At 40.1% G+C, this 27,552-nt stretch overlaps 1 protein-coding gene across 3 annotated transcripts in view; it reads left to right on the forward strand.

Moving 5' to 3' along the window:
• CELSR2 (cadherin EGF LAG seven-pass G-type receptor 2) overlaps positions 1 to 27,552 on the forward strand; it is an 80,745-nt gene that overhangs the window by 33,534 nt on the left and 19,659 nt on the right. For all 3 annotated transcript variants that reach the window (XM_018576816.1, XM_018576817.1, XM_018576820.1), the window contains exons 5-21: positions 706 to 821; positions 1,281 to 1,369; positions 4,424 to 4,581; positions 6,531 to 6,694; positions 8,333 to 8,458; positions 10,699 to 10,865; positions 13,387 to 13,569; positions 17,094 to 17,207; positions 17,840 to 18,005; positions 19,432 to 19,573; positions 19,650 to 19,770; positions 22,001 to 22,184; positions 22,719 to 22,820; positions 23,035 to 23,129; positions 24,640 to 24,849; positions 25,514 to 25,697; positions 26,468 to 26,611. In XM_018576816.1, coding sequence (XP_018432318.1) covers positions 706 to 821; positions 1,281 to 1,369; positions 4,424 to 4,581; positions 6,531 to 6,694; positions 8,333 to 8,458; positions 10,699 to 10,865; positions 13,387 to 13,569; positions 17,094 to 17,207; positions 17,840 to 18,005; positions 19,432 to 19,573; positions 19,650 to 19,770; positions 22,001 to 22,184; positions 22,719 to 22,820; positions 23,035 to 23,129; positions 24,640 to 24,849; positions 25,514 to 25,697; positions 26,468 to 26,611 — 2,465 coding nt within the window. The remainder of the gene's footprint in view (positions 1 to 705; positions 822 to 1,280; positions 1,370 to 4,423; positions 4,582 to 6,530; positions 6,695 to 8,332; positions 8,459 to 10,698; positions 10,866 to 13,386; positions 13,570 to 17,093; positions 17,208 to 17,839; positions 18,006 to 19,431; positions 19,574 to 19,649; positions 19,771 to 22,000; positions 22,185 to 22,718; positions 22,821 to 23,034; positions 23,130 to 24,639; positions 24,850 to 25,513; positions 25,698 to 26,467; positions 26,612 to 27,552) is intronic.

Here is a 27,552-nt window from a genome sequence, read left to right on the forward strand (position 1 = left end):
TGGAGGTGCTGTAGGAGTACTGCCGTCTCAGGCTGCCTCATTATGGGGACGCCCCTGCTTAGAATATATGCTTTTGACATGAAAAAAATAAATTATGCTAAGTCTACTTTTAAAGTAGGCCATAAAAACTTTCTCTCAAATATACTCTCCAATAGCCACAAAGGATATAAATCCACTTTGTGTGCACCAAATGCCTTTGCAAGCCCAATTATTACCTTATAAAAGTAGTGACACCATCACGTAGAGCAGTGCAGCCCCACCCACTACAGGCTGCCTGTAGCAAACTAAAGGAGGGGCGGATACCAAGACCTGTCACCTTGCACAAGTAGAGAGAGACACAGAGACTTGTCTGTTTTAGCAGAAGCTCCTGTACAAAGAAAAAGTTTCATGCCAGATTACTGCCCAGATCTGGAGGAAATACACAAAGTACACCAAGATTCAGGTAACATATACCCCTTGTATCTATATAGCATTGGCTTATCCTGGAGTTTAGCTTTAAGTCTTTTTTGTTGCTGTGGTCCACAGCACCAGATAATCATTAGAGGGGTTGGCAGATGTTGTTAAATCTAGCTACAAGATAAGTGTAAATGGCCAATTTCACACATTTCTTTCAGTTGTCATGTTGGTTGTATAGATTACTTCTACAGTGAGCGTCAATTAATCCTTTACAGTTTATAAACCTGAAACTCAAACGTATTTCTTTAGCTTTGCCACTCGGGAGCAGAATGGTCTTCTTATGTATAATGGGAGGTTTAACGGAAAACATGACTTCATTGTGTTGGAAGTGAAAGATGAACAGGTTCAGCTGACTTTCTCAGCAGGTAAATACAAAATCGTTTTTCTAATCTTTTTTTCACTTGGACAAATGTCTTTATTATGGCGTGGGGTGCATATGTTCCGAAATGTGACAGCTTCCCACTCATTGTTCATTGGTTGCTAAGACACCAGGGCGCCAGCATCCTAGAAACCAACTATACATCCCTGGTCCCTTTCAGCTGGGGGATTCCCCAGCTGAATGTAAACAAAGGGGCTGGAGATGCTGGCTGACATGATTGTTCACATTCAGCTGTGGTAAAGGCATCCCCTGGCTGGAAGCTGAATGGGGACGGGGATGAGTCACCAGTTGACAACGGGCAGTAGGCGAATTCCATAGCCACAGCCAATAGACAGCTTCTCTTAAGCTTTTCTACTTGATTATATTCTTATTTTAGGAATTACCAATTTTTTTATTTTTTAGAATGCAAGTAAGGTGTATTTTTTTTGTCTTTTTTTTTGTCTAGGTGAATTTACTACAACAGTGTCACCTTTTATTCCTGGTGGAGTAAGTGATGGACAGTGGCACACAGTCCATCTTCATTATTTCAACAAGGTGAGACAGGGTATAGCTTTAAGCCTCCTTTACTATAAAGTATTTTGTTTATATGTGTGTGTGTATTAAAAAAAACGTATTATTGTGCATAGGTCATAAATATGAGAATATTGGCAGGCATACAAGATTTCCTGCTCAGAAGGGCTTTCAGTCTCGTGTATGTGGCATGAGCTAACCCTGCCAGCTAACCATTATTCAGGGCATACAAGTGATTGGACAGGTTTGAAAACCTTACATAATCAAAATTCCAGCAACCAACTCCTGCATCCTCCTGAAAATTTAGAAAGCTTAAAGCTACCTATAGACACGAGATAAGTCATCAAATCCAGCTTTTTTCTGATAGATTTGGTGGTGATTTAATGGCATACATTTTTCCCACATATAGGTTCTTACAGGGAAGGTCACATGATTAAGGAACTAAGGCAAGTTATAACAAGACCGTTATTCCTCATTTTTAAGGACTCTCTAATGACTGGTAGAGTTCCATGTGACTGGCGGAGGGCTACGGTAATTCCAATTTTCAAAAAGGGGGCAAAATGCCAACCTGGGAATTACAGGCCAGTTAGTCTTACATCGGTAGTGTGCAAACTGCTAGAGGGAATGATTAAGGACTATTTAGAAGAATTTGTTCAGGCTAATGGTATAGTTAGTGATAATCAGCATGGGTTCAGGAAAGACCGTTCCTGTCAGACTAACCTACTGACTTTTTACGAGGGGGTAAGTAGAGATCTGGATGGAGGGAGGTCTGTGGATGTGGTATATCTGGATTTCGCTAAGGCTTTTGATACGGTACCTCATAAACGCTTACTTCACAAGCTAAGAGCTATGGGCATAGATGGAAGGGTGTGTACATGGATAGAGAACTGGCTAAAGGAACGGGTACAGAGAGTATCAATAAATGGCGCCCTTTCAGACTGGGCTAGTGTTATTAGCGGTGTGCCTCAGGGTTCTGTGCTGGGACCGATGCTTTTCAACCTGTTTATTAACGACATCGGGGACGGAGTAAACAGCGATATCTCAGTGTTTGCTGATGATACCAAAATTGGGAGGGTAATAGAAACAAACCAAGATAGTATAACTTTACAAGAGGACCTGGATAAAATAGGGGAGTGGGCAACTTTATGGCAGATGAGGTTTAATGTTGATAAATGCAAAGTTATGCACTTTGGGACAAAAAACACGCAAATGGGTTATACAATAATGGGTATGCCGCTAGGGAAGTCTGAAATGGAGAAAGATTTGGGGGTCACTGTAGACCATAAACTCAATAATAGATTACAATGCCAGGTTGCGGTAAGCAAAGCTAGTAGAGTCCTGTCCTGCATCAAGAAGGGAATATTTTGCAGGGATAAGTCTATAATTTTGCCACTCTACACATCACTGGTTCGGCCTCACCTGGAGTATGCGGTGCAGTTTTGGGCACCGGTACACAGAGGGGATGTCCTTGAACTGGAGAAAGTCCAGCGAAGGGCGACCAAACTCATCAAAGGGATGGAGGACAAGAGCTATGAGACACGGTTACTAAATTTAAATATGTTCACGCTGGAATTAAGGAGATTAAGGGGGGATATGATTTTCATGTACAAAATGTTCTATAGTCATAGCGACATTAGCAACAAACTCTTTACGATTAATTCCGTAACAAAGACTAGAGGCCACCACCTGAAACTGGTAGAAAAAAAATTCAAACACAAGGGACAAAGGGGGTTCTTCTCAGTTCGAGCGGTTAGGGTCTGGAACTCGTTGCCACAAGCAGTGATTTCAGCTAATAGCGTGGAATCGTTCAAGAAGCTTTTGGACGATTTCCAGAGAAACGGTAATATACAGGGGTACAAGTACTCCTAAAAACGAGATGACACAGGGATCTATACACACACACACACACACACACACACACAATCGGTTGGACTTGATGGACATGTGTCTTTATTCAACCTCAAATACTATGTAACTATGTAACTATGATCAGGAATGCATATAAATGTAAAGAAAAATATCAGTAAAGGTGCTTGAAATCAAAAAGGAATTAATTTACTGAATATTTTAATTACATATATCAACCACATCAAAATACAGGTTTTTGGTGGTCAATATTATAGCAGTAGTGCGGTGTGTTTGTGGTCCTTTTATTTAGGAGCCAATCCCTGTTTTCCCACAACCACCAGTCAGATTTAAACTTGCATTTGAAAATGACAGTCGCAGAATAAAAGGTTTGGATTAGATTGTGGGCTTTGTCTGATTCTTCAGCTTGAGGAAGTGAAAAGTCACCAAAAGTCTGACAGTTGCTGCCTCTCCAGTGACTGACCTCACACAGGACCCATTTACAGTTATCTGTTCTTGTGTGTTGTGTTAATGCACATTATGTTGCAGGTTAACGTTAAGACACTACACATAGGTATAAAAGGGCCCACAATATCCCTCAACTTCTTAAAGCAAACCTGTGTTTTGCCCATTTAGGACAAAGAAACAGGTTTCCTTCCCCCCTGCCAATACATTGTTTTTCTTTTGACTCCCTGCTGATCCATTTAGCTCCCGAAGGCAGGGGAAATACCTGTTACTTCTGGATATGGAGAAGCGTGGGTCACTCCATGTGACAGTGCTGGGCCAATTAGCATTGTCACACGAAGAGTCCTTCGCTCTGTAGACTAAATGGACCAGAAGGAGAGTAAAATGAAGATAACTTTATACTGCTGGGGAGTGCTAAATTCAAGTGAACCTGTCTCCTTGACACTTGTGAGCAAAGATCTGATTCCCTTTGAAGTGAATTATGTGAGGTTGGGGGGATGACAGGGCAGTGACTTCAGATGACCTTTGATGCCTTGATACAAGCTGAATTGTCGGGTTTAGACAGAATAGGTAACCTAAATAAGAGAAAAAATTAACATATTTCATTAGTGAACATGCACAGTAATAAAATTATGAGACTGAATATATATATCTTTGCATAAGCCCATTTCCGACTGGTATACTGTAAGTCAAAAGCTAAATGAAGCTGATAGAAGATAGTAGCATTGAATGTGTAGCGGTACGTTGTTCACTTCCGTTTTTGTTTAGCCAATTATAGGCAAATCTGGGGACTTGCTTGGACCCTCAGAACAGAAGGTGGCCGTAATAACTGTTGACAACTGTAACACTGAAGTGTCCTTGGGTTTTGGAGATCTCTTAGAAAACTACACTTGTGCTGCACAAGGGATGCAATCCGGAACAAAGAAGTGAGTTGCATATGAAAGTGAATACATTTGCAAGTGTTATAAAGTACATTTTAAACTAATACAAAACACAAAAATGTCCTAACGCACTTATCAGCTAGCCTTCAACAAAACAAATTACACTGTCTCACAGCTTGTTAAAACAGAGGTTTTAGTTGCACAACTTTTCCAAAATATGTGGAAGTCACACTGCCTCGTCATTGGTTCCTCTGTTTAGTGTGGTCCTAACTCTATTCTTTGAAAGGCTCCATCTTGGAGCCTATATAACAGTAGATAAATTGAATTTAGGTATGCCTGGATGTAGCCCACTCCTCCTCTGTTTGTGCACATTTTAAACTATTTGCACAGAGGCCATGGTAATGAGATAGACTCAAGGAAGCTAAAGCAAGCAATAGGATTTTAGGTTGACTTCTGTACATATTTGGGTTTTTTAATGCATGTAATCATATAAGCCATATACCATATACTGTATATGTTTGCAAAAACTGTTTTACTGTGTAACGCATTTTAGTTAGTAATTTTTGAATGATTAGAAAATGTATTCATGAATTGAAACAGCTGATTAAAGGGACGGTTTGTTAAGTGGGGGCAGGCTCAGCTTATGTTAGTTGAATGTTTTAGGAGGTAAGTTAATTTTAATGTATTTAAACGTCTCTCAGATAAAGAATTTTTTTTTTTTTTAATAGGCTGTGAAGGGATGTAGTGAGTTTAACATTAGCAGTAGTTTCTTTGTCTGAAGTTAGAGTACTTGTTTAAGCTGTAACAAACTTGCGAGTTTTGAGTTACTGGAAAACACATGATTATACAGGTAATTAATGTTCATCGTTATCTAGCTTAAGTTTCAATTTCGTATACATCAGTGTTTATCTGTGATTGGTTAATACTGCACCACCGTCCCATGTTTCATTGATATAATTCACTAACATGTAAAAATAAACCTTTGATACTGGGTTGATACCACACACCTTTGAGTCTTGGTTGATTTCTTAGTATATTATAAAAAAATACATGTGTTAATACAATACAACATATGTGTAGTCCCACATGTACAAAAATCTACTGTACATATAACAAAAGGGAATGCTCAATTCACCAGAAGGATTGGATGGTGGCACCCTCTTTTCATATACCAGGGTGAAAGGTATTCATTTTTTCATGTGTTTAGTGTACCCTGTAATACTTAGGACTTTTTATGGCACAGTTGTTTTAGCTGTATACCCAATTTTATGCTTTGTATCATGAGTTGCTATCATGGACTGATTTTTATATATATAGCTCTGTATCTCTCTGTCAGAATCTGCATATGTTTTTAATAATATACAAGGAGGAGCAAAGATGTGGTTGTTTGGTGCGCATGCGTATAAAGCAATAATCGGTTTCTATCTCTGGAGCCTGTAGGTACACAACCGGTGGTATCCAAAGCACCTTTGTGTTAGGATAATCTACAGAAAATGTTCTTGTTGTACATATTTTATAAAGAATATTGTGACATAGTGTAAATAAGCTAATATAAGATATTTGTAATATTACTTTTAATGGTGATAAATTTGTGGCCAATGTATATATAGCGGAAAGCAACATATCCTCCTCTGCTGCCTATAGACACAAACCTACAGGGTTATTCACAAAAGGGTGAAGAGTTTGGAGAAGGTAGGAGAAGTGAACAATCTAGGACAACATAGCTGAACTGGAAAGTGAGCTGAATTGGAGACTTTTTACAAATCAGCTATTTTGTCATAGATTGTTCACTTCTCCTGCCTTCTCCAAACTCCTCTCCCTTTTGTGAATAGTCATGTTAGATTTCCTAATGTTCAATCCAGCCCTACTTATTTAGGACTAGGGAATAGAGCTTAACCACCCCTGAAATAATTTATTAGAATGTATTAGAATAGTGACTAATAATTGGTGTGCAAAACTGATTTTCTAAAACAAAATGTACATTTCTAACATAGGTCCTTGGATCTAACGGGCCCCCTTTTACTGGGGGGAATTCCTAATCTACCTGAGGATTTCCCTGTGAGACACAAGTACTTTGTGGGCTGCATGAAAGATCTTATTATAGATAACAAAGCAATAGACCTTGGGGAGTACATTGCAAACAACGGAACTGTTCCAGGTAAGTAACATTAGCTCCCTCTGTCAACCATCCACAATATGTTCTATGGCAGGTCCCTTTTCAATCCCCATGATAGTTTTTTTTGCAGGTCTTCCTACACTGTCCACACTGCACCTGTTCATCTCTGCCCCAACCTAATTTCTCATCACAATACCATCTGCTGCATTAGGACCCTACAGACTCCCTGGTCCCCTGTGTTTGTATTGTACCTCAACTCTAAGGCTCCATTCACATCTAGCATTTGCGTTTCCCGCGCTAAAATTTTTAATCTGCGCAGATTACGCTCGTTTGCGGCTATTAAATTAAATCCGCCATATTATCGCGCTTGTACTATTTTGCGGGCCATGCGGTATGAAACCCCAAAAGTCTGAGCAATCCTCATTAAAGTGCATTGTTCTTTTTGTTTATAGCGGTTCCGCACGTATTTGGCCAGCTGAATACGTGCGGACAACCGCTCCGGTGTGACTGGAGCCTTAGATCTTTGCCTTGTCAACGATTTTGTGTTCCAGTGTCTCCTGCTCTCTGCACTCCCTTTTCTTCATAATACTGTCTTATAGTGTATCTGAGCATTCTTCCCACAATGACAGTTTATACATGACCACTTTCCCCAGTTCCATGATTATATCTCTCCCTGTACCTTCTGTTTTTATCCTCCACTGCTTCTCTTTTTTTCTTCACCCCTCAGTATTTGTTCTCTCTGCTCACTTTCTCCCCTGTCCATAATCAGCTCCTGCTTTATGCCCCATCCTAAGTTACAGACATCTTCTCCCCTGTGCCCCAACCATGCTCTGACCCTATTTATCTACTCACCCAAATAGATCATGTTCAGCCACCTCTATCCCCTGTTCTCTCTTACCCAACTCTTTAAGCTCCCCCTGTCCTTGATAAGCTTCCAGCCTGCCTTCATTATCTGTCCCTCATCCATAATCATCTACTCTGACTTTTCTTACTCTGCCTAGTACTAATGCAGCTCATTGTCTGCCTTCTTTTGAAATTTTCTCAGATCAGCTACTACTTTCTTCTCTGCTTCTTCAAGTGTTCCATGGTCAGCTGTTGTTCCTCTCTCCCTAGCATCACCCATGCCATAATTAGTTCCACTGTCACTTGTATACCCACCTGGTCTGCAACTAGTTGCCATTCTGCTTCTTCTACCCTCTAAGCTTAGCACCATTGCGCATTTTCTTCCTTCCTTCATGATTTATGATTGACTCCCTCTTTGGCTTTTGTACCCCCTCTCCCCCTAGCTGTATGATCATTTTTACCCAGTCTGCCCCCATGATACGTTCCATAGAGAGATGGCAAAAAAAATAATCTGTCCAGCCAAAATATTGTCTGATTTGGCCAGGTTAGAAATGTATACAAGTGTGTTATGAATCGGTCAGTGGCCGAGAACCTTTCAGTCTAAATTACCCTGTTCATGAATAGGCTAATTCCTTCTAATTATACTGTATGTACATGGGAACAACCTTTGCAGAGGGTCATAGAAGGGTGACATCGAGTCATTTAGGTACTTGTGCTAGTTTTATAAAGAAACAAATGTAATGCTTTTGTAATGAATGCTTAATTGCAAAAAATGGAGCTTTTTGTAAATCTGATGTAGATGATCATAATGCTGTAACCTTTAATGACAATTTTCAGGTTGCCCTGCTAAACAAAATCACTGTGAAGGAGAGAGGTGCCAGCATGGAGGAACATGCGTTAACCGATGGAATGGTTATTCATGTGAATGCCCTTTGGGGTATGGAGGCAAAAACTGTGAAAAAGGTAAGAAATGAATAATAATGCACATCCTGCACACATTATATCCCTGCTTTGTATTGATCTTTTAGCAAACTGTTCTTTTAAAATGCATCTGTCTTGAGAGAGAGCATCCATTGGCGTCCATGTAAAAAGAGCGGTTATGCTGACCCAAGTGAATAGAAGACTAAAAGAAGTCAGCAAAGGCAGCCTTTATGTTTCTTTGGTGACAGGTTTCTTTTAAAGCATAAGCACAGAGTTTTCTGGCAGCTCCCACCTTCCAATTATTGTTTCTGCCAGCCCACACACATCTGTCACTGCTCTTTCCATGCTGCTTTAGCAATCTCCATTCTGTCCGTGCATCTGTGTTTCACTTGATCACACACATATCCATCAGAAATGTAATGATAATATGAAAAATATGCAAATGAAAGACTGTATTTAAAACTATTTGCATTTCACAGAAGCAATGCCTTTTAAAACACACTTAACAAATAAGGAAACCTTAACCAGCAAACAGAAAAAAAATATTCTTTAAAATGTATGAAGTGCTCATCTAAACTAATAAGGCCATGACTAAGAGTATTCACATGCAAGTAACTGTAGATGACAGAAGGTATTAAAGTCAGATGCGTTGGGGGTATGGTTGTTTCACACCGCTTACAAATAGATAAAAAGAGGGGGGTGGTGTGAAATGTTATGCAGAGTTTAGCGAAAGGGATAATATGGAAGGTCAGTAGATATCTTGAATTGCGAGATTACATTTCTAGGAAAGGAGGGGTGAGAGCACTCTTGTTTAAAAGTTCAGTCTTCACTAGAAATCAACAGACATACAGTCCCTTTATACAAAATGGTTGTTCTTGTACTTAATATGAACATCATGGTGGATTTCTCTTTCATATGTAAACTACTGTGATTATTATAAAATGGTTATCATGATAGGATCTTGTATGTTGACCATTGAACAAAACACAAAAATGTTATACGTTGCGAATGATCCTTCACCAGCTGGAATGTAATTCTCCATGCCAAACATGTTCAGATGGGTTTAAATGTGGTTATTGTGCTTTAAAACCAAGTCTCCAGACTGTTCCCTCCAGTCAATGAAGGTATGATGTTAAACAGTGTACTGAATAAGGTGCAGTGTGCAAGGTGGTTGCTTTAAGGTAGGGATGCAGTGATACCAAGTTCCATACTCAGTACAGGTATATGTACAGATACTTTTCCAGCTCCAAGACTAGACTAGAGAAAAATTCCAAAATAAGGAGGCAGCTGTAATTTGTAAGGAGCACAGGGAGCTCCTGGGATTTGTACATCTCTGTTTTAATGTATAAGTTTGTTTTTATAAATATAAATAAAGGGATGCACAGATACCAGTTTTGCAAGTACAAGTACTGATACTTGCCGAGTACTTACAAGTACGAGTACTGATACATTTTTGTTTATTGTAATGTGGCAGTTTTTCTAAAACAATACAGACTAATGATTTCAGGGCAGTGGTGGAGCGCAAGAGCCAGGTCCCAGCTGCAACCCTGGTAGTTCTCATGAAAATATAAAATATCGGCACTGGTATCTGGACATCCCTACTTTAAGGCATATGATCTTACATTAATTTAAATTCTTTCAAATATTATGGCTATTATGGACCCTTCTCAACCACACACACATTGGGTGGGGGGGAAATTATCAAAACTGGAGCAGACAAAATATGAAGCAGATTTGCACTGCAACCAATCAGCTTCTCTGTCTCATTTTCAAATCTTACCTGAGGAAACTGAAGAGAGTTCCTGATTGGTTGCCACGGGCAACTGCTCCAGATTCTGTCTGCTCCAGTTTTGATTGTGAAGTGAAATTTCTGCCCTTTGTTGTCATTGGATTTTAGCTGCAATTCTTCATGTGCAGGTTAGAAAATGAATGGGCAGTTCTACTATATTTTCACTGCAGTGGTTTCTACAAATAGGCAGTAGTGTGCTGAAGACTGCATTATGACCTTCCTACTTTGAGTCGGCCCATATTTCTCATATAATGAAACACACAGGGCAGTTTTTTAAATGAATCTTTGTAAAATGAAGATTATTAAAAATAAAATGGTAATCTTTTGTAATGTAATTAGTTCCACATACGTTCCTTCCTCACTATCCACATAATATATGAAATTACGCTAATATTTTACTACTGCATTTTTCTTTTGACTTACTATGTTAAGCTCTTGGTGTGTCTGCCTGCCTTTGTTTTTGCTTTGGTGCTGACCTAGTTCTGTTTCCTAGATATGCAGTCCACCTTTCGTTTTCTGGGAGATGGTGTAATATTGTGGAAAAGCCTGTCGCTACCTTTAATTGTGCCCTGGCATTTGAGCCTCATGATTCGCACACAGCAGTCAGATGCCATTTTACTGCAAGCGGAAGGTGAACAGAACTGTGCTGTCACACTGCAGGTAGAACACACGTGTACTATATACAAAATGTTTCTAGGGACAGTGTTTTATAAACACCTAATTATGCAGTTGGCTCCCTGCGTACGTTATGTTTAGGTCAACAGTCTGTTCCCCCAATCCGAAAAAGGATGTCCCAACAGAGGAAAAGGAAGGTAGAGGCTTCCCTTACTTTGCAGAGGAATAGGTCTTTCAGTAACTGCCGTATGGTCATAGTTTTTCATTACACAGAGGGTAATGATCTAATGTGACACTGTAGTCTATCATTATTATTGTAAACTAAGCTTGTTAAACTGGCTTTTTAAAGCAGAACTACAGAGAAAATGATTATTAACCCTTGCAGCGGGGCTACCTCCACACTGCAAGGGTTAACTGCTCATTTTATTCTACGACTGAAAAAAGTTATACTTAGCGATCCTCGGAGCCGGCCGGCTGTAGCAGCGGCCCCTTAAGTCTGTCTGCTCTTATGCTGCGCGGTACATCTCTCAGCGTCCTTATGTCTATACACTGGGGATATAAAGTGATGATTTACAGGACCGTAGTCCGCTGCAGCGGAGGGGGAGAGAGGCTCCAGGGACTGGTCTAAGAGCATGCCGGTATTCTGTGGAAGGCTCCAACACGTCAAGATCTCCGACTGCTGACGTCACGTCCGGTCGGAGCTTCAGACCACCTGCCGACACTGCGCGTGCTCCAGCCCTACGACTACGATAATCGATAGACTCCTTGCCGAAATCTCTAACTGGCGCCCCTGCACCTCCACGGCTCCATAATCGCCGTTGAATCCTACAGGGACAGGGAAGGTGAAGAGACACAGACGCAGTGAGTAGCGTTGGAGAACTCGACAGGCCAGATGAAGGCACATAGGCGCAGTGGGCAGCGGTGGAGAAATTGACAGGCCGGATGAAGGCACATAGGCGCAGTGCAGGGATTTTTAGTATTGAGACTGCCACGCGGCTAGCGCACGTACACTAGCTCCATCTGGTCTGAATCTCCTACTGGCAGTCACCGGATGTGACGTCACCAGCTGGAGAGCTCGACAAGTTGCAGCTTTCAATAGAACACCAGCTCAGACGATTGGGTGAGTGTAACTTTTTTTTCCCTCCTCCTAGACTCGAACAAGCACTTAACCCTTGAACCCTATTATTAACCCACTGCAAGGGTTACTAATAATTTCCCTTGGAGTTCTCCTTTAAGGACAGAAACCAAACCCTGGTTAAAGGGAACCTAATTAAAAAAAAAAAAAGCTACACCTAAGTTAGTAAAGCATTAATAAGCTGATTTAAAAATGGATTTTCCAACAGTAATATAAGGTACTACCATTAATAGGTGTAATTAATTTAACTTCATATTCAAAATCAAATGATCGATAGAAGCTAATCAGTACTGTTTTGTTCTTAGCTTAAATAATGTTATTTTGGTGTTGCCCTTAATTAGTTTGGTTGCAGCAAGTTGTCATTAAAGCAGAAGGGAGTGTTTAGAACCCTTTGAGGTTTTATTGCCATCTGTTGAGATTCACCCTCACTTTTTGCCTTGGTGGCCATTGTCACCAGAACACCAGGACAGTAAGTGAAAATCCCAAATCTTCAATTGTCAACCAGAATAGAAAGCGAAGGGAAATATTTCAGTGGAGTCACCTGTTTGAGTGACGCTGAAACAGGGTTTCACCTTACTTCCTGCTGTGTCTCTGGGGCAGAAAGTGAAGAGAGCTATCCCCAGTGGTGAACAGAGAAGGCAACAAAGAACCCTGACGGAGTTTAACCTTTCCCTAATCTATCCAGAATAATTCTCAACTTGTTTAGTAAATCAGCCCAAAAGTATTGGATTATGAGTGTCTGCATGACATCCACTCATTTTCAGGAGAGATTAGAAATGGCAGGATCCACCTTTCTTTCATAGCAGGGAGCCATATATTTCATGCCATGTTTTACTGCTGGTAATATAACATGAAAAATGTTCAAATACATATAGAAATCCTAACTCCTCAAAGTGGTTTGATATGTGGAAGCCAAGTTATTTTTATGTCTACTGTACTATAAGGCGTACTAAAGCTGTAGAATTACACTGTGTATGAATGTACTCTATTTATTGCATTGTACATCTTTTCTGTTTTGATCCTGCCCACTTTTTTTTGTTAAGGCCTGGTTCACACCTATACGACAGCGTTTTTGCGCAGATTGTAGCTCATTGATGTTAATGAGAAAAGTCGCCTATTGAGTCTATGGAGCCAAAACGAGCTGCAATATGCCAAAAAAAAAAGCTCCTGTACTTTTTCCAGCGACAGGCATTTTGCTTATTGCGACAAAACGCTCAGATGTGAATAGGGCCATAGAAAATAATGTTTTTTTGGGGGGGTCAGATTTTTTGAGCGTTTTTTAGGGCAGAAAAAGCGCTACAGAGCGCTCAGTGTGAACCAGGCCTAAAGTATTAAGGCAAATTGCTGCATTTCATTTTAAGCACCACATTTGCCAATCTTTCTGTATAGTTTGGCCTACTGTGCAGTGTAACATTATTTTATGAATTTCAGATGAGCGAAGCTTCCCCAATGCTGTCCCTGCGTGGGCCCTCCGGCGTCCATGCCTTGTTTTATCTACCTCATGTAAAACTGAATGATGGGGTCTGGCATCACATATCTGTAGAGCTGCAAAGTGACCCTATGTTGACTCAAAACAGCCTTCTACTTTTTCAGATTGACTATGGCCAAGAGGAGGTAATGTATTCTTCCAGCATTCTTAATCTGTGTTGCATTGGATTTTGGCGTGTTTCATCAAGTATAAACTGGGTGGGGGCACAATAGATAAGAGAAAGCAATGCTTTACAACAATAGTTTGTGTTACAAGGGATAGATTTGGGTGAAATGACATCATTGTGAGATGTATATGAATTATACTGTATGCCTTTCTTAACCAGGGAACTATGACTATTGACCCAGAGCTTGACTGATTCTTTCCATGAGTTATAATACTCTGAAATGTTATCTTGTGGATTTAACTGAATAAAAGACATCTTATGGATACCATTAATGAAGGCAACATTCAGAACATTGTTTCCAGTCAAAGTAAATCTTACTATTGGCTCCATATAAATTTTCCCTAACTAAGCTATACAGTCATTATTTGCCATAACTGTTATTTCCAGCATTGAGAGCTGTGGATAGTAGTCACATGGCTAAAAACAACAATTGATATTGCAAATGCCATGAATTATAGCTTCGTGAATACGACCTGTGTTTGATTTGACTTCTTGTTTAAGATCGTGCTTGTATCATGGTTGAGTAACAGGGGTGTGGAATTCGTATCGCCCAACGCCCGGGACATGTAGTTCCGGGCACCGGGCAAGTGTTTTTTTTCACTGTTTTAGCCCTGCCCTCCTACAGTTAAGTTTTTTAAAAATTTTTTAAAAAAAAGGTAATAAATAATAGTTAAAAATGTAACTAAATAAAAATGTAAAAAATAAAAAGGCGATTTGGTAAAAATAATAAAACAAATGAAATTTTTTTACAAAGTAAATAAAAATTGAAAAAATGAAAACCAGCCCCGCTGCCCCCATCTGCATGCGAATAAACGCACAGTGTTTTCAACTGCGATCGTGTGCAACTGCACGGGCAGGGCTGTATTGCAGCAGGAAAACGCGCAATCTGCCTGGCACGACTGGAGTGCCATTAGAAAATAATGGCACTGCCAGCGCGATCAGCAGGGGTGTGCGATCCGTGACTGCCCGATCATCGTGCACGAAACCGAGCCGATGGCTGGGTGGTCGCGGAATCGCACACCACCGCTAATCGCGCTGCGGTGCATGTTGTGAAAATAGGTACATCTACGTTTTTTTTCAGCGATTGCCATGCAGATGTAACCCCATACATGCAGATGCAACCGCTGTATGCAACCGCACACGATCGCACGTCCCGGGAATCCCCAAGTGTGCACCAACCCTAAAGGGTATATTTGGGAAATGGAATTACCCGCACAAATCTCACTGCCACTATACTTACCTTTCGGCGAATGGTCCTTCCCGTCCATCAGTACGGGTGTACTATCTGTACCTGTTCCATGTATTCTGGATTTCGCTCGCAAATTGCATGCACTCGTTGGTCAATGCGGTCACCTGACGGCACTGACCAATGAGAAGCGCTTCTTAGCACTGCTAAATACGGTTTTGGTTAAAATTATTTTTTTGCATCAGAACAAGTAGATTGTCATGAGGGACAATTAGATTTGGCCCCCGCTTTAGTCCTCGGACAAGTAGTTTTTTCAAAAGTTTCCACACCCCTGAGTAACATACATATGCACTTATTGTAGAATGCCATAAAGACATTATATTTTGTATTAATAACCAACATCAGGGTTCAATTATCAGGATTTGTGTACTAGCTGTTACTTTGAACTTTATGTTGTGTATTTGCCATTATATTTTAACCTGTTAATGACCAGGGCCTGTTTTTTCCGGTTTTTGCACCCATGTTATACTCCACATTTTAGGCCCAAAAATTACTTCAAACCCCCAAACATTATACATTTTCTGAAAGCCAAGACCCTGTAGATTAAAATGTCGACAGTTGCAAATTTTTATGTTGCACGATATTACCGCAACTTATCAAACCCAAAAATATAGTGAAAAATACACAAGTTAAATTTAGTGACCCAAAACAAAATGAAATACCCATTTTCTTCATAAAATATCAAAGAGGAGGTTACAGCAAGTAAATAGATACTCAACACGCCCAGGTTAAAAATTGTGTGCATCTGTGAAACGGCAACAAAATGTAGTACCCCAAAAAGTCTGTAGACGATGCTTTAAAAGCCCCTACAGGTCATCAGTTTAGAGATGCGCATAAATATTGGCCCGTGGATTATTGCTCCCACTCTGGTGTGCATGGCGATACCCAACATGTGTAGCACGACCATTGTTTTCGTACGTAGGTGTAACCAACACTAGTTTACGTTATGACGCGCGTGCTCGCGGGCGGCGAGGGACTTTACAAACATTTTTACAAATATTTTTACATTTATTTAAGTTGATATTTTTAAAAACTATTATTTTTATTTTGTTTTACTTTACTTTAATTGCTATCACATAAGGGGGCTTACAAGCCCCCCATGTGATAGCATATTGGTGGTGACAGGTACTCTTTAAGGTGATACTGGGGTTCCAAAGGACCCCTACTATCACCTTAACACTTTAAATAAGCTATTGCAGTGCAGATCGCACTTCAATAGCTTATTGCTGGGTTTGAGGAGCCCCACAATAACAGCTATGGGACCGGACGTGATGTAATCTGCATCACTCCCGGTCCCATTGAATGGGGAGGAGACCGGTGAATGGACCTTCGTCGCTCTCCTCCCCAGCTTCCCACCGACACCTGAGATGCCGGTCCCGGGCCCTCCAGAAGGGGCAGTGGAGCCTGGGAAACATGGCGGGGGTGTTGGGTGGGGGTGGACGGGCAGTTTACTGGCCCATAGAAGGGATCTGGCGACAGCTGAGTCACCAGAATCGCTTCTATTGTAAAGCAGCCAGGAGTCTGTTTAAATGGGCCCGCTGCCAATGATGTACAATGTACGTCACTGGTCACAATGGGATTAAAGCTTGGGGGTCTTGTTTTTTTTAGATCTAGAAGACCCACCTTATTATAAATCTTCAGTTCTTTTTCCTTAAAACATTTCTGTTCCTCCATTTTCTAGTGGATCCCCGCAACGCTCATCCCCACACCCCCTGCACGGGTGCTGCCACCAGCTAAGCGGCTGCTGTCGAGTCACCCATGTGTGCTCGTGCCCGCAGTAGCTGTGTGCGTCCATAGACACACACACAGCCCTGCATTAGGCCACGCCTCTCCTCTCCTCCCTAAAGGGTGATTGACGGCAAAAGGAGCCCATGGCTACTCTGCCTTCAGTATCCTCCCCCTGCAACCAGGAAGTTTGGTAAACTGGGGATCGCTTCGGGACCAGTGGCGGTGACCGCCGTAACACAGGTAAGTGTGGGTGGGACAGGGAACACAAAAAGCAACTGGTCATTCTTTTATCTTAATGCAGAGAATGCATTAAGGTAAACGACCAGCCTTTAATACTACTTTAAAGTATCCTATATGTGCCATATGTCATATGCTGTAAATGGCATAGTTGCATCTATCATTTTTCATTAAATGTAAAAAATGAAGAGATTATGGCTCCAAAAATGTTTGGTTTCCATGAATGAAATAAAGAAATATTACTAAAACATATTGTTGTTTTCTTTTTGAAGGTTAAAGGTGAATTTCCCAGGGATCTCCTAGGCACAACACTGAGTAATCTCAGCATTGGCGCTGTAACAAGTAATGGCATTACAATTTCACAAAGTTTCCGAGGCTGCTTACAGGTGAGCATTGTGTATTGAATACAACACAAACTTGTCTGGTGCTTAGTTTTCGCTGCCAGTAAAGAAGACAGTAAACTGAACTACTCTGTTTGAAGCTTAAAATAAAAAAAATGAATCATTAAAAATATGAATTACTGGTACAGTTCCATTACATGCTTTATTTAATTCTGTGTCTTACGTCTAAAGCCGGATACACACGCTTCGAGTTTCTTGATGAAGCGGCCAAAATTTGTTGTCTGTCTGCACCGTTCCACCCGGCATCCCTCAATCAGTTGATTAAAGGAACAGGTTGGAAAATTCTCGGCTGAACGGAGTTTGCAGCCAATCTACTGCTAGCTCTGTTCGAGTATTCTGTCAGCGGCCGCCGGCCCCTGTCAGAATACAAAGGAAACAGCGGAATTCCTCGATCAATGCTTGTAAGCGTTGATGGAGGAATCTGTTCTATTTTTTTTTGGTTCAGCACACAGGTTGAACGAAAAAAATAAACCAGTGTATACCCGGCTTTAATGGTGTATTTGTCTTTTAAGATCAAGCATGGAGGACCACATGTCCCTAAAAGATTGCAATATGAGCCCAGTTATTTCTATTTGCACTCCTGTTAACTTAATTAACGGAATTATTTTCTCCTGCAGGGCGTGCGTGTGGGTGCCTTTGTCTCTCCACTCCCTATAGACAGTGCATTGCTTTTGAATATTGAGCCAGGCTGTAGTTTTCCAGACCCTTGTGACTCCAGCCCATGTCCTGCTCACAGCTACTGCAGGGATGACTGGGACAACTACTCTTGTGCTTGTCACCCAGGTAAGGATTTATTGCATTGCGTGTGTTTGAGTTTGCAAGGACAGCATTTCACACATAACACACATAACATAAATTCTCAACATTGACACTAGGCATAGAATATTGTCTTTAACCTTTCTGAAGGTCTTTATAACTGGTAAACAATAAACATGGATACGTTCCTGTCAGTCGCATCTAAAATCTGGGTAAAACAGATGAACTTTTAGAATGTATACGTGATGAAATGAATGCATAAACTTTTCAAATAACCTTTTACATTAACCCTAGAACTGAACTCTGATTTAGCTATAACTTGGCTTACCTTTTCTTTTGAATTTACTTAAAGGGGGTTAACTCTCCTTCTCCAAAAATTAAAAAAATGCAGCAGGAGAATTGCTTGTTAACAAAAAAGTGAACCCTATCTGGCCTACTTCCATCTCATTGTCACTTGTAAATGATGCAGTTTTCATCCTGTCCTACCTACTACCTAGTATTCTGGGCATGGGCTGGTTTATGCTCTATTGAGACTACTTGGCATGCCAGAAAAAAGTGGCCTGGCCTTTACCCCGCTACACCACAAGAGCTCTGCCATAGGGTTAATCCACTTTTACAATTAAGTTGTCATTTTATGAAGTAGGGGCACGGGATAGGCTAGTTTATGCTCTACTGAGACTATTGGACACTCCAGAAAAAATGGCTTCGGCCATTACTCTGCTGCACCTCAACAGCCTTAGCATAGGGTAATTGACTCTTACAATTAAGTTATTATTTTATGAAGTTCGGAGAAGTCTACGGTTCAGCTTTAACGTATAACTTTGGGAATACAAGCTAAATACATAGTTAATATATATATGTTTACAATTTTGCCTCCTACAGGATTTGTAATTCTGTACAGGCAGGCACGTGATTTACACACATTTTTCGCATTGTACAGCCAGACAGATGACAAACCTAGTACCCATATAAGCAATTCATCTTCCTGGTTCAGCAGTTCGGTTTTTTATGTCACCTTTCCACCTCTATCCTCCTCAATAGATAGTGAATCAGCATCTCTGTTCAGTGAGCAGGTATCTAACCCAGGAAGGCATAGGGCTACATTAGGAAATAACAGAGTAATTGTCCTGAATAGCATAGGTGTGCATATTACAAGAATGGCTGGATAAAAGTACAAATCTTTTGTCAGGTACAACAGTACACACATACAGCATGTATTCAATGTTTTACCTAGAGTTTTGCTTTAATGTGGATAATCTCTCTATGACATATAGTCAGAAAAGGAAAGTGTATTAACATCTCTTGAAAGACTCATTCTTGCAGCTTTTAAATAGAAATTGACAACATCAACAGAGAGGAAGATAAAACACAATTTCTTCTTTTGTAAACCACAAATGTGATTTTTAATTGAAGTTCATTAAGAATTATTTTCCGCTTGCATTCCTTACTGCAGGATATTACGGGAATAGCTGTGTCAATGCATGTGACCTGAATCCATGTAAACATCAGTCTGCATGTGTAATGCAACTAAATGTACCCCATGGATATATATGTGAATGTTCTTCAGGATACTATGGCCCACACTGTGAGAACAGGTAAAATGACTTACACATGCTTATTACATGAGATAAATTCAGCAAGCACAATATGTGACTGTATTGTCTTTTATAGGCTTGATCAGCCATGTGCACGTGGTTGGTGGGGTCATCCTGTCTGCGGTCCATGTAATTGTGATGCAAGCAAAGGATTTGATACAGAATGTAACAAAACGACAGGCGAATGTCATTGCAAGGTACGGAATGTAGTGATTCAATGTTATGTTTAAGAGAGACAAAAACTAGTATTATTGTTCTTGTTCAATGAATGATGGAAATGCAGAAGATACAGTAATAGGAGGGAATGAGTTCTTCATTTATAGACAATAGTTATGTTAAAATATGTATGTATTTTTTGTTTGATTCGTAAAGTTTAGCTGTTGTGTCACTGGGACAGGAGGTGATAAGAAAAGTCCTTATAGACACACAGACAGCAATGAAAACCTGACTGATTTAACTCCCCCCCCCCCCCAAAAAAAAAGTTTTCCAGGCTCTAGCGCCTCATTTAAAAAGCATGGTGTAGGAAATAAAAGAGGCCAAAGCAAAAATCTCTTAGTTGCATTTTTTAATCTATCTTCAGATGTAACCAGGGCTTCAAATTCAGCATTATCTACCTTGCGCAGCGAGATGCATTTTTGCCTTAAACTTTTTTAATGGATGAAGCACCTGGCCAAGATGGCATTCATTCTTGAATGATGAAAGGCATTAAAGGAGATCTATGAGGTGAGTAAAAATCACTCAGCCTCATAGTTCGAGCCGACGTGTAACAATGAGACTGTGACAGGTCGGCTCAGTAGATCGGGAAGTGAGCGAACACACACCGTCGCTCGCTCACTTCTCGAGCCTGTCCCTTCAGAGAGCCGTGACTGTCACTCACAGCTCCCTGCAGGAATTCCCCCCTCCCCGGCCCGATCCTCCAGCGCTGACTGGCGGAACGGACGGGGGAGGGGGCGGGTACAGCTGGCTCTGCCTCTAGATAGGCAGAGACAGCTGTCAATCACTCAGCTGGGGGGATCTTGACAGTAATGTCGGGATTCGTCCCGGCTGCGGCGGTCTCAGTATACCGCGAGCTGATGCTCGCGGTATAATGAGCTTTGGATCACGGGGGGATGCTAGTTTCTGTCCTCCTGTGACCCTTAGGAGAACTATGGGGAAAAGCACTGACCCCATAGTTCTCCTTTAAGGCCCAATTCCAGCTTGGTCAAAAACACCAAAATGGATACCCCAGCAGCTCCTAAAAATAAAAAGAAACTCTGTTTCTATATTCACCTCTTGTTCAGTACTGTTCTTCACGGACTCACCCACTCAAGTATTAAGTGCAGGTATTCCTCTGAGCTGAATGACACACAGCATTATTCAACCCACTTCCTGTGAGCTCAGGGCATCCATCATAACTCCATGCCACCTAACCTGGTCTTGCAGGAGAATCATGCAGAGAGCAAAGGTGGTTGGGGTGCTCCAGTCCAGGAGGGGCGAACCAAGGGAAATCCTGAGCCCAGAGTTGGGCCTTAAGCTGAGTTATTAATAGGCCACACTATCTTTTTTTTTTTTACACATTGTCTTTCAAATGAGACTGTTCAACAAGGCTGATGTACTGCTCCTGTTTTGCCACTATTTATATGTAAAATGTTAGAGTCAGAAAACTCTAGAGCAGCAACTTCTGTTACATGGAAGTTGTTTTAAGATATTCTAACTAAATGATGATTATGTCCAGAAACATGTAATAAAGAGACTAATCTAATAGGCACTTGGCATAGTTTTATAAACCATTATTCATGCCTAACATGGTGTGTTTGTGGAGTAAGTTGTAAATGCTGCTGATGTAGTATATGTGGATTTTGGAAAAGCATTTGAAATATGTTCCTAATATTGGCCTACAGAATCATACCTGCATGATTGTACATGGGTAATGGACTGTTGGGACAGGAAAAAAGCAGGTTGGCAGTAAAAGGAAGTAAATAAATGTAGCACATGCAATCAGTGTTAGATTTAGTCCAAAGCCAAAACTCCCAAATGCATTACATAGGTAGATACGTGAACCACATTTTCTGGATGATGTTCTTTGAAGTTCACTGCTGAGGTTTGAAGGATGCAAAACGTTCTTTTGTATATGCCTGTACACATGAGAGTTTTGGTTTAAACAGAACATTGATTATATGGAATATGGTGTTGATTTTGTAATTTTTAAGACTTTAATACAGGTTTGGAAATTCAAGAATGGGGTTGATAAAAAGTCTTATGCAAACAGACAATATTGATTTAATAAATAGATAAGAGGAATAGGCACTGAAGAAAATGAACATTTACCTGACTGTAAAAATAGTTAGCAAGAAAATCAGTTTAGTAACAGGGGTGCACTGATTTATATTTTGATTACGATTGTTATTTGTCTTAATTTTTTTTCCTTTATGTCTCCTTAACTTGCAGGATAATCATTTCCGTCCACCAGAAGCTGAGGCCTGTATACAATGTGATTGCTATGCCACTGGCTCCCTCAGCCGTACATGTGATCCAATCACAGGACAGTGCCCCTGTAAATCTGGAGTCATCGGGCGCCAATGTGATCGCTGTGACAATCCTTTTGCAGAAGTTACAGCCAGTGGATGTGAAGGTGCTGTTCTCTGTAATGATTGTGCACGTTATATTTTCTTCACTGGATTTTCAGACCCCTCTAAGATATAAAATTTTGTTTGGATTTGGTCTGGTGGTTCAGAAAATGTGTCCTCACAAACTGTGCCACCTCTCTTGGTCTGTAAGTTTTAATTCACAATATGTGTAGTACATTTCATTTTTTACAGTTGTGACCACAGTTCCGCACATCTGATATGTGGCAGTTTGTATTTTTCTTTTGTGTTACTTTTTAACAACTAAGGGGTTCTTTATATCTACGAATGTTGTGCTCATCATTATATGTAATGCGTTCAGTGCTTCCAATCTTCTGCATGCTGCAGTTTGGATGTGCTGATGAGGTTCTTGAATAACTGTACACATTGTCTTCCAGCTTCACTGCACCAGGTTACACTTAAAAAAACTGCACTTTTTTACTCACAGTTCTCAGTGGAAGGTCTGCATGAGCACCTTAATGTTTTTGTGTACTTTTTAATTGCCATTAAAAACATTATATTTTTGTTCCTTCATTTCACAGTTAACTATGATAGCTGCCCTAGAGCTGTGGAAGCTGAGATTTGGTGGCCAAGAACACGTTTTGGATTGCCAACAGCTGTGTCATGTCCAAAAGGTTCTGTAGGTAATAAAGCATTTGCTCTTTACACTAGAAATAGAAGTTATTGTACATAATTTATGTGGAAACAAAACATGAAATACATTATAACAAAAATGTGGTTACATTGTCAGCATTAAACATATTTTATGATGTTAAAAACCTGGTACTTGACACAATTAACAATATAATCGATCATTTTGTGATATGGATAATGAATAGTATTTGCTTCTTCATACAGGCACTGCTATTCGTCATTGTGATGAACACAGAGGATGGCTACCTCCTAATTTGTCAAACTGCACCTCTCGCTCACTTATACCACTGAAAGGACTGGTATGGAGCTATGTCATTTTTCATAAATATTGGGATTTTTTTTCAATTAAATGCTTGAAATGTTAATGTGCCATATTGCAGCATGTTGTTTAAAACAATATTCTCTAATGGATGGGAGATAATATATTGCTAGAGGACTTTATTGTTGCTCTAGCAGTAAAGTATATCAGGATAGTGGAGGGTGAATATTATATATGATATGGTGCTAGGAGCGGGGGCATTATTATAGTGCTGGGAGATGATGTTATGTTTCTTAGAGATCTGTTGCTTGGGGATGTTATTATGGTGCTCGGCACTATAGTGCAATAAGATACAGTGGGGGGAATTTATCAGAAATGGAGCAGACAACATCTGGAGCAGCTGTGCATGGCAACCAATTGGTTTCTACCTTCAGTTTATTCACTTAAGAATTACAAATAAAAGAGAGAAGCTGATTGGTTGCCATACACAGCTGCTTCAGATTTTGTCTGCTCCAGTTTTGATAAATTCCCCTCAGTGTATTGTACGGATTTAGTATTATGATGACAGTTGGTAATATTATTATGCTGTATGGGGATATTATTTTTATTTTAATAGTGGGGGGATGTTATCATAGTAGATTTTGCTAAGATTTGTGGGCTAGTTATATTTCTATGTAATTCAAAATCCTACCATTTAGGACTCTTGATCAAGTAGGGGCACCTTACTTGATTCTAATTTACCTCCTTACCTATAAACTACTGTGAAAGGGATAAGAACCAAGTCGCTGCTGTTTATCAGCATTAAAATACACCCACCACTGACACACATTTCTACTGCAATCTGTGCGGGGTACACTATACTTAAAGAAGAACTCTAAGAATTGTTTTATTAACCCGTGCAGTGCACTGCAAGGGTTAAGTGGTAATTTGTGTCTAGGTGCTAAAAATACAAAGATATACACACCCAAAGCTACAAACCTGCCAGCTGTTAGGGCGCTCCCCCCAGCCTATGTCCCCCTCCTGGCAGGATTGTAATATCCCTCAGCATCCTCATGTCTATTAAAAGTGTATAGATGATGATTTACGTAATCTAAGATCACTGCAGAGGGGGAGAGACGTTGGAAGGACCGGTGAAAGAAGAAGCCGGCTCTGAGCTTTGGGTGAGTATATATTTGTTTTGTTTTTTTAACCTAGACACAAACGAGCTGTTAACCCTTGCAGTATAGGGGTAGCCCCACTGCAAGGGTTCATAAAACAAATTCCTGGAGTTCTTTATTCATATATGTATTTATTCATATCATTTAATATATAAGAGCATTTAAGTATATAACAGAACAGAAATCCAGTTCCCAAATCCCTGCATATTACATCCCATACTTGGATATCTTCTTTATATAGATTCCGTTTCTACAACTATTATTTTTGACACAGCTCAAGCAGGATTCTGCAGTCTTCTTAATATTGGTGTACTGTGGGGGAGTATTTAATTGTCCCATACATTCACTTGTTTTGGATATAAATATCTTCAGTTTTGTCTCTTTTCCTTTTAGTTGGATGTAGTGAAGAATAACATGTCATCCTTGAGTCCTGCAGTTGCCCAAAGCGCTGCACGTGATCTATTAAATGTCACACAAGGAGCAGATGCTTTCTTGGGCAGCGATGTGCTCATATCATACCAACTTCTTAATGCCATTCTAGAGAAACAGAGCCAGGAAAGTGGATTCCACCTTGCCGCAACCCAGGATGTACATTTCACAGAGGTGACATTTTATTTATTCTGTAAACAGTCTGCTTCTCCTGATCACTCCCTTTTTCCCCACTGATATTTGCATTACTGAAGCGTATGCAAAATCAGAAAGCAGTCAGAATGTTGTCAGTATTTCAGTAATGCAACAGAAAGGTTGTATCGTAATGGTCTATAAAAAGAATTGCAATGGATGGATCATGATACATATGTTTTGTTTCCTGTAAAACTAAAAAGGAGGAAGTCTAATGTCAAAATGCATTGGGTAGGCACAAGGCTGTCTAGTCTAATTGTAACTAGGAAGTGCACATTTTTGGACAATTTTGTATGTCCGAGCACATCACATCACACCATTTTTCCCTTGCTGAGATGTAAAAATTAAAAAAAAAAGACAGGGTTCAAAGAGAGAAGCAGGGTCATCTAGTAAGTTATTATGTGCTCTGTCTCTCTCGCACCTCCCCTAAGAAATAGGTAAGTAGAACAAGACAAAGCAATTTTTTTTGAAACCTTGTCCATACTGGTATTTTCGGGTCATTTTTTAAATCAATTTTCAGATAAAACTGCAGGTTTTTAAAAATCCATATTTGTGGTAGGAGTAACAAATCTTTATGAAATATTTGAATTCTGAATTGTTTTAAAAGATTGACATCATTCATATTCTTCATGTCTTCTTTTACCAGAATGTTGTTAAAATCGGGAGTTTTCTGCTTGATCTTGATAGCAAGGAACACTGGGATATCATCCAGGCTTCAGAAGCTGGCACCGCGCTCCTTTTAAAGCATTATGAAACCTATATGAAGAACGTAGCTCGTAATATGAAACATACATATTTGAACCCATTTACTATTAATACACCAAACATGGGTAAGTATGGTGATTTAGTATATGATATATATATATACATTAAGAACGTACTCCAAAAGCAAAAGTATTGCTATTCTGAAAACTCAACACACTAGTAAATGAGTAAATTTGGCTGCTCCCATGTACATACACTGATAAGCCATAAAATTATGACCACTGAGAGGTGAAGTGAATAACATTGATAATCTTATTACAATGGCACCTGGACGTGGGTGGGATATATTAGGCAACAAGTAAATATTTTCTCCCTGAAGTTGATGTGTTTAAAGCAGAAAAAATGGGCAAGTGTAAGGATTTGAGTAACTTTGACAAGGGCCAAATTGTGATGACTAGACGACTAGGTCAGAGCAACTCCAAAACTGCAGCTCTTCTAGGATGTTCCAGGTCTGCAGTGGTCAAGATCTACCAAAGTGCTCCAAGGAAGGAAAACCGGTTGAACTGGCGACAGGTTCATAGGTGGATCTGCTACTGATGGCTTGGTGCCAGATACCACAGCATATTTTCAGAGGTCTAGTGGAGTCCATGTCTTGACGGGTCAGGGCTGTTTTGGTGGCAAAAGGGAGACCTACTCAATATTAGGCAGGTGCTCATAATGTTATGGCTGATTGCTGTATGTTATCACAAATTATACATAGAAGTCATGTTTTTTTTTTTAAACAAAACACTTATAAGATTTCCATAAAGTTTAATTACATGTATATCTAAAAAACAAAAGGTGATTAGGTTTCCTTTGAATTGATTTTATTTTTTGTATGTCTCTTTCCCTACAGTTGTTTCAGTGACACGTTTAGATAAGGAAAACTGCGCTGGTGTAACACTGCCACAGTATGAGACACTACGTGGAGAAAAGCCAAGTGACCAGGAGACTGCATTGATTCTTCCTGTCACTAATTTCATGTCCCAGAATACCAATGGTAAGGAGTGATAAAATGGCAAAAAATAAGTTAAAGCTAAAATCTGGGCTAATTAAATATTGTCCAAATACAAGAGGTATGCATATTGTTACTTGAATCTTTGTCTCCTTTGTCTATTTTTCCCAGTGTCTCTATGCAAGAGCTTCCTGTAATAAAGACCAGTCACTCCAGATCTCTCTCCTTGTTCAGGGAGACTGGTCTTGTATCTGCCCCCTCTAGTCTTTTGCAGGCAGCTTGTAGTGGGTGGAGTCTGCTGGGTCTCTCTCACAGCTCTGCCCTCTGCACAGGCTATGCATAGCACAGTGATGATGTCACTGCTATTTTTATATGGTACAATCTGGGGCTGCAAAGGCATTTGGTTCATACAAAGTGGCTTTATATGTTTTATGATTATTGAGGAATATTTGTAAAAAAGCTTTTGAGCCCAGAATTCAGCTTCAAAGAGATATGCATCCCTACATAATACAGTATATTAATACTTGTAATCACATTAACACTCCTTCTCACAGGCCATTCTGTATAGGGGCAGGCGATAATGCCTTAAAGTAGATGGAAGTGGTGGGGTTTATTAAAGTGACTCAAAACACAGGAGTAAAAAAAATGCATTCAAGTACCTTAGCCTAACTTCAGTTCACTGTTTTCAGAATTGAATTGTGTGCATTGTCTAACAGGCAGTTTTAGTGGATACAGTCATACATCATGCTCTTACATCTACAGATGTCACTAATTTCCTTCACATGAAATGAAAATGTATGAAGAGAGACCAGTGAGATCTGAACTTTGGAACATACAGCTCACTCGCTAGTATCCATACCACCAGTGAAATCTGCACAGCAGCACAACCCATTCACCAGCATTTCATCTCCAGAGAGATCTAATACTCAGCGTACATGGGTTACTCCAGAGTATCCATTTCACAAGAGAGACCTGCTCCCCAGTAC

The sequence above is a fragment of the Nanorana parkeri genome, unplaced genomic scaffold, assembly GCF_000935625.1.
Source record: "Nanorana parkeri isolate BGI_ZX_2015 unplaced genomic scaffold, ASM93562v1 scaffold77, whole genome shotgun sequence".
Lineage (NCBI taxonomy): Eukaryota > Metazoa > Chordata > Amphibia > Anura > Dicroglossidae > Nanorana > Nanorana parkeri.